At 42.6% G+C, this 7,287-nt stretch overlaps 1 protein-coding gene across 3 annotated transcripts; it reads left to right on the top strand.

Annotated features, from left to right (window-relative positions):
• The first annotated feature begins 921 nt into the window (after positions 1-921).
• On the top strand, positions 922-3,440 carry GSPT2 (G1 to S phase transition 2). 3 transcript variants are annotated; one of them, XM_066250118.1, is made up of 3 exons: positions 922-1,030; positions 1,137-1,448; positions 1,548-3,440. In XM_066250118.1, exons 2-3 carry the CDS (start codon positions 1,145-1,147, stop codon positions 3,029-3,031), a joined length of 1,788 nt encoding a protein of 595 aa, XP_066106215.1. In that variant the 5' UTR covers positions 922-1,030; positions 1,137-1,144; the 3' UTR covers positions 3,032-3,440. The 3 variants fall into 3 exon arrangements, with proteins under 3 accessions (XP_066106215.1, XP_066106213.1, XP_066106214.1); XM_066250116.1 differs by having other exon boundaries at positions 1,137-3,440; XM_066250117.1 differs by having other exon boundaries at positions 986-1,030; positions 1,134-3,440.
• Positions 3,441-7,287: the final 3,847 nt, after the last annotated feature.

Genomic DNA, 7,287 nt, shown 5'->3' with positions numbered 1-7,287 from the left:
TTGCTCAAGCCAGATGAGCCCGCGCTCAAGCTGGCGAGCTCGGGGTCTCGAACCTGGGTCCTTTTGCATCCCAGTCCGATGCTCTATCCACTGCGCCACCACCTGGTCAGGCTGATTGTTTCTTAAAGCAAACCCATTACCAGCAGTGAGTAGGGTTCCAGACCTCCAGAATGAGGCAGGAAAGCCTATGGACCTAGGGTGTACTTAAGTGCTGATGAGTGGGGCGCGTACACTGAGATTACTCTTTGTCAGAAGAATAAAGTGATCTGAGACTAGTACTTATGTATGTGATGAATCACACAATATAGCAAGCCAGCCATTTTCCAGGCACCTGCACATATGCTGTAGGTTGGACAGTCTCACCGAGACAAGGTTCTTCCATGCAGACAGCCAGAGTGCTTTACATGAAAAGATGTTAGAACCCCATCCTTACACCGTTGAAGCCATCAGCAAAACTTATAGGCTTATGGGGACCCATTGAAAAAGGGAAAACCAAAAGGTGCCTGGGTTTCAAAGTAATGAATGATTTAAAGTTGCATTTCCTAGGTTCGCTACATCTTCATGAATTTCATGAGTGCCTCCCTAGTCACTAATTTCTCTTTTTTGGTTGCTGGGTTTCTAGCAGTTAACCCATACCCTGTCTCTATATGTTCAATAGGAATTTTTATTTTTACTTGAATCTTCGAGTAGAATTGAAAATCAGGTTGTGCCTCTATAGGTTTAATAATTAAATTGTGGTCAAATTGCTCTCCCAGGTCGCGTGAACCAAGTAACTACAAATATTCATTTTAAAATGAACTTTCCGACTTAGCGTATGACTGAGAACTAAGGAGTCCAGGCATACGGATGGCAGCGAGGGGTCAATCCATGCCCGGAGATGGGTCGGCAGTGGAGGAGTCGGAAGTGGTTGGGGTTTGGGGGAGGAGATCCGCTCACACACAAGAGGAGAGGCTCGAGCCGCCATATCTGCTACTGCCGCCGCAGCTGCGAATGTAGTGTCGGTACCTAGCTGCTCCGCGCTGCCACTGAGGTTCGTGTCCCTACCCCTTAGCCCTGCGCTCTCGCTGTCTTTCCCCTGTCCGCCTAGCGCGATCTTTCTGTCCTGCTGACCCGGTTCCCTCCCTACGACCCAGCAGGTCTTCAGATGATGGATGCGGGTAGCAGCAGCAGCGACTCGGCGCCCGACTGCTGGGACCAGGTGGACATGGAAGCCCTGTGTTCAGCCCCAAGCGGAGACCGACCCTCTTTGACGGTCCCCGAGACCCAGCGTGAGCACCTCAGCTCGGCCTTCAGCCGCCAGCTCAACGTCAACGCCAAACCTTTCGTGCCTAACGTGCACGCCGCGGAGTTCGTGCCGTCCTTCCTGCGGGGCCGGGCCCAGCCGCAGACCCCGCCGGCCGGCACCGCCAGCATCCCGGAAACCTGCACCGGCGCGGGCAACCCACAAGGTAAAAGGCTGGGACTGGGGGCACCTGTGGAACATTCCAAAGAGGAACAGATAGCGTTGCCTGAAGGTTCCAATTCAGCCGCTACCATGGAACTTTCAGAACCTGTTGTAGAAAACGGAGAGGTGGAGATGGTTCTGGAGGAGTCGTGGGAGCACAATAAAGAAGTAAGTGAAGCCGAGCCAGGGGGTAGTTCATTGGGAGATTCAGGGCCCCCAGAAGAAGGTGGCCAGGAAATGATGGAGAAAGAGGAAACGAGAAAATCTAAATTTGTGGTCCTGCCCTCAGGTGCTCCTAAAAAAGAACATGTAAATGTGGTATTCATTGGGCACGTAGATGCTGGCAAGTCAACCATTGGAGGACAGATAATGTTTTTGACAGGAATGGTTGACAAAAGAACACTTGAGAAATATGAAAGAGAAGCTAAAGAAAAAAATAGAGAAACTTGGTATTTGTCATGGGCCTTAGATACAAATCAGGAAGAACGAGACAAGGGTAAAACAGTAGAAGTGGGTCGTGCCTATTTTGAAACAGAAAAAAAACATTTCACAATTTTAGATGCCCCTGGCCACAAGAGTTTTGTCCCAAATATGATTGGTGGTGCTTCTCAAGCTGATTTGGCTGTACTGGTCATTTCTGCCAGGAAAGGAGAGTTTGAAACTGGCTTTGAAAAAGGTGGACAGACAAGAGAACATGCTATGTTGGCAAAAACAGCAGGGGTAAAATATTTAATAGTACTTATTAATAAGATGGACGATCCCACAGTAAATTGGAGCAGCGAGAGGTACGAAGAATGTAAAGAAAAACTGGTGCCCTTTTTGAAAAAGGTCGGCTTCAGTCCCAAAAAGGACATTCACTTTATGCCCTGCTCAGGGCTAACTGGGGCAAATATTAAAGAGCAATCAGATTTCTGCCCTTGGTACACTGGATTACCATTTATTCCGTATTTGGATAACATGCCAAACTTCAACAGATCAATTGATGGACCAATTAGACTGCCAATTGTGGATAAGTACAAGGATATGGGCACTGTGGTCCTGGGAAAGCTGGAATCAGGGTCCATTTTTAAAGGACAGCAGCTTGTGATGATGCCAAATAAGCACAATGTGGAAGTTCTTGGAATACTTTCTGATGATTCTGAAACTGATTATGTAGCTCCAGGTGAAAACCTTAAAATCAGACTGAAGGGAATTGAAGAAGAGGAGATTCTTCCAGGATTCATACTTTGTGACCCTAGTAATCTTTGCCATTCTGGACGCACGTTTGATGTTCAGATAGTGATTATTGAGCACAAGTCTATCATTTGCCCAGGTTACAATGCTGTGCTGCACATTCATACTTGTATTGAGGAAGTTGAGATAACAGCCTTAATCTCCTTGATAGACAAAAAATCTGGAGAAAAAAGTAAGACACGACCCCGCTTCGTGAAACAAGATCAAGTGTGCATTGCCCGTTTAAGGACAGCAGGAACTATCTGCCTTGAGACATTCAAAGATTTTCCTCAGATGGGTCGTTTTACTTTAAGAGATGAGGGTAAAACCATTGCAATTGGAAAAGTTCTGAAACTGGTCCCAGAGAAGGACTGAGCAGTTTACTTGATACCCTTGCACAATATTGTGAGAATTAACAACAAAAGTTCACTACCCTCTCTTATTTACTGGCCATTGACAGACTTTTCTCCATATTTTGCAAAGAAAATTTCACAGCAAAAATTTGTGTTTTGTCAGCTTTCTCATGTTGAGATCTCAATTATGTTTCACTGGTGAACTTACCACAAGTTTTCTCTCCCTATACCATCTGCTTTCTTGAACAGAATCAGTAATAGCTTTGTAAGTGATGTGGATGTAATTGTGTATAACAATGGAAAATTAATATATTTTTTAATTTTTCATTTTCCCTTAGGATATTTAGACAACCCTTGTTCATGGCGATCAGAGTGTGTCAGTGTGTTTGTATATGTTAAAAAGACAAGTAAAATGAATAAAATATTCCATTTGAAACTCTCAGTGGTATTTGGAATGCTTTTGAATACTTTTTAAATTTGTATATAATAATTTGCAATTAGTCTTTTTTTTTACCAATGAAGTAATTGAATACATTTTATTGAGCTTTAAAACACTGTCCTCCAATCACTATTTTAGATTACACACTTACCAACAGTGTATAGGTTTGTGTTAAAGGAAAATTTTTAATTTTGAAAAAAATTATTTTAGGGCTCTTTTCAGTAAACTTTGTTTTCTGTGTCCAGTCAACAAAGGAGCTATTCTGTCTCCCCACTTGTAATTTGAAAAAGAAAGACTCAGTCCATCATCTATCAGGTCTCCTCATGTTGAGCATGGCCAAATTACACATTTACCTGGGAGTTCAGACCATGTGTTGACTCATATTTGCACTTCATCATCTTAACACACCCCTTCATTTTGTTCCCCAGGAGACTTGGGATGTGGGACACAACACAGTAAAGGGGCATGAGCACTGCGAAGATAAATTTTTCAGTAAGACCGCAAGTCATTTACTGAAAAGTAAGGGTTAGTGAGGTCCTCAGCTGGGGAATAAGGAAACCATTCCACCCTTATTCAGTGCTTGGGATTAGTAGGAAAGGTGAAATGTCTTTTTGCCAATCAGATCACCACCCACTTTTGGAGTCAGAGATACTGAATTTATCTCTGAACGACAGATTGAGGAAAATAACCGACTGGATCCTGAAGTGGCTATCACCAGGAGAGTAGCCTTATAAACTGCGGAATACCCAACAGCTGCAAGAATTTTCAGTATTGGTAAGTGGGTATTGGCTCAATGAAAACACCTGCTCAGTGGTACACAGAACCAATTCCTCGCACTCACAGGCTCGTTGAACAGGGGTGAAGACTGGGCCATGCTCAGGAAAGGCACTGTCCCTCTCTCCTTGGTCCCTTTATTTATGTACCCATGAAACTCCAGGATGTCTAACTCATCAGAGGTAGCCACTGGTCTTGTTAGAGCATCAGTAACATGGTTCTATGAATCATCCAGTATATATATATGCAGGGCGCCCACATGGGAAATGAGGATTTTTATTTGGTTGTACTTCAGCTAACCCAATCCACAGGGATGTGCCTTATTGTCTTGGACCCAATCCTTTCATTATTAAAATGTCAGTGGCAAGAGTTTCATCTTTATTTTAGAGTTCCTTCTCTTGCTTTTGTGCACTCTGAACTTGATACAAAATGCAAGCCAATCCAGTGTTTGCTGAAAGTTTTGCCCTGGAAGCCACTTTTTAAAAGTATTTGTGGTGTTGCATTAATATAATTGTTTTGCAATTTTACTAATTTATCAATGGAATTATTTTGGATATTTTTCACTGATAGGCCAAAACCACAAGATAGGACAGAACTATTTTTCTCCATATAATTTGAGTAATTTCCCATTAAAAAGTGGCTCCGAAATGACTTTCTTTTTCTTTTTCTTTTTTTTTTTTTTTTTGGTATTTTTCTGAAGCTGGAAACGGGGAGAGGGGGTGAGACAGTCAGATAGACTCCGGCAAGCCTCCGACCAGGATCCACAGGCTCGACCACCAGGGGCAAGCTCTGCCCACCAGGGGGCGGGGCGATGCTCTGCCCCTCCGGGGCGTCGCTCTGCCGAGACCAGAGCCACTATCTAGCGCCTGGGGCAGAGACCAAGGAGCCATCCCCAGGGCCCGGGCCATCTTTGCTCCAATGGAGCCTTTGCTGCAGGAGAGGAAGAGAGAGAGAGAGAGGAAGGAGGGGGGGGGGGTGGAGAAGCAAATGGGCGCTTCTCCTATGTGCCCTGGCCGGGAATCGAACCCCGGTTCCCCTCACGCCAGGCCAACGCTTTACCGCTGAGCCAACTGGCCAGGGCCCGAAATTACTTTCTTATTAGCCAGTTGTATAGCAATTTCTTCATGAGGGGCTCTGAACTGTATTAAAAAAAAAAACTTTCAGAGAGCAAGATATAAATCTTTGTAAATATTTTTGAAAACCGATTATTTTCAGTGAAAAGCAGATCATCCAGGTGGTTGGAGATATCACTGGCTCTGTGGGATAGTAGATATAAACTAAAGGTAACATTTCTTTCTAACTTCATGAGTACCTTCTTTTATGGTTCTTAATGTCTGATGGTGTTCTCTAAATACTTGCTGCAAATTGGTACCGTTCAGTAACACAGTACTAGTTTCCCAAGGGCATACAAACTTGTATCCCTTCAGAGGTCCCCTACTTCCTCTAATTCAGACCAGTTTAACTGAACGGTCCTCATATCTTCATCTCAAATTCCTGGCAACCAAGATAATGCAGAATTTCCCCAAGTCTGGGGAGGCTTTCTCAATACTGTGTTTGCATATTGGTTCTTGGCAACTTATCTCCCAAGTATCTTTTATTTCTCTGGTCATTATGGAACAAACCTGGGGAGATTTAGGGGAAGGAACCAACTTATTCTGTATTTCTGTGAAGATCCAAGAAGGAAAGGGAAAATTTTGGGCTGGAGAGAAGCTAGCAGATGTCCACATTGATCTGAGAATCTTTCTCTGGTACCCAGAACAAATTGCCAATGCTTTTAATATCCACTCCAGTTACTATTGCTGTCTTTGAAAGAAATTCTTTCTCAAAATAGACCCTCCTTTCACAATATTGCAATTCTGCTTGACTAAAATACAAAAATTTGTTCTTAGAAGTTTACCTCTAAACATTGTGTAGCGCAAATATTCAACTCATTTTAGTTAAAATAAACTATTAGCGGCAGAGAGGTGATTGGTTACCACTTCATGGCCTTTAAAAAAGAAACTGTCCAACTACCACAGAAGTTCCACCAAAACCTAAACATTTGATTATGTTCACATTGATTTCAGTGCCTGTTTTTATGTTCAGTGTGTTTCTTTCTATATTTTCTGTTAAGACCATTGACATATTTCCATTTGTCTTAGTTTTTAGTAACACTATCTACTCGTGGTTGGCCACTGAGGGGGAGAAAATTTTGATTCAAGGTTTCTCACCCGGGATACCACTATTTCCACAGAGTGAGGACAGTGGACTTGTCTTAGAATTTAAAAGAGAGAGTGTGTTAATGTTTGTCAGATCACCAAAATCAAGGATAAAGAAAAAGAAGAACCCACTGTGTGAGCATGCCATGTATGAGAAAATAACAAAGAAAAGAAAGCTTTGCTTACATACAAGAGGGTACAGCTTTTCATTTTACACTATAGCCTGTAGAATATTGAATGTTGGCTTCTTATCTATCCTGAATTAGATACCAGATAGTTTTAGAAGAAATCTGCTGAATTCTAGGATACTCTTTTCCTTCACTTACCTTAAAAAATTTTGTATTTTTTTTTTTTTGTCAGTGGTTGAAAGATTCAGGCTTTCTGAATCAGATATCAGTCAAAAGGGACTTCAGCCTGACCTGTGGTGGCGCAGTGGATAAAGTGTCAACCTGGAAACACTGAGGTTGCTGGTTCAAAACCCTGGCTTGCCTGGTCAAGGCACATATGGGAGTTGATGCTTCCTGCTCCTCCCCCCTTCTCTCTATCTCTCTCCTCTCTCTCTCTTTCTCTCCCTCTCTCTCTCCTTTCTAAAATGAATAAATAAAATAAAAATAAAATTAAAAAAAGGGACTTCAGCCAACCCCCTTATTTGCTACTCAGATTAATATTAAGCAATCATAATTTACATACACAGATAATTTGCAGATATTTTTCAGCTCTCTGATGAAGATTATTTTGTTTGCTGACCTTCTTCAAAAGTCAAAGCACAAAATCATTGAGGAAATATTTTAGTTTCAGCCTGAAAGGAGCAACAACAAAAAAGATTTATCCAAAGTCAGGCAGCTGTGCACAACCATGCTATAGTAT

This window comes from Saccopteryx bilineata, chromosome X (genome assembly GCF_036850765.1).
Source record: "Saccopteryx bilineata isolate mSacBil1 chromosome X, mSacBil1_pri_phased_curated, whole genome shotgun sequence".
Taxonomy (NCBI): Eukaryota; Metazoa; Chordata; class Mammalia; order Chiroptera; family Emballonuridae; genus Saccopteryx; species Saccopteryx bilineata.
The sequence above is the reverse complement of the archived record's forward strand: the minus strand, read 5'-3'. Positions and strand labels throughout refer to the sequence as shown.

What these genes read in the sequence shown, in the direction of transcription:
- GSPT2 (XM_066250116.1), top strand. Translation starts at nt 1,145, where the DNA reads ATGATGGATGCGGGTAGCAGCAGCAGCGACTCGGCGCCCGACTGCTGG.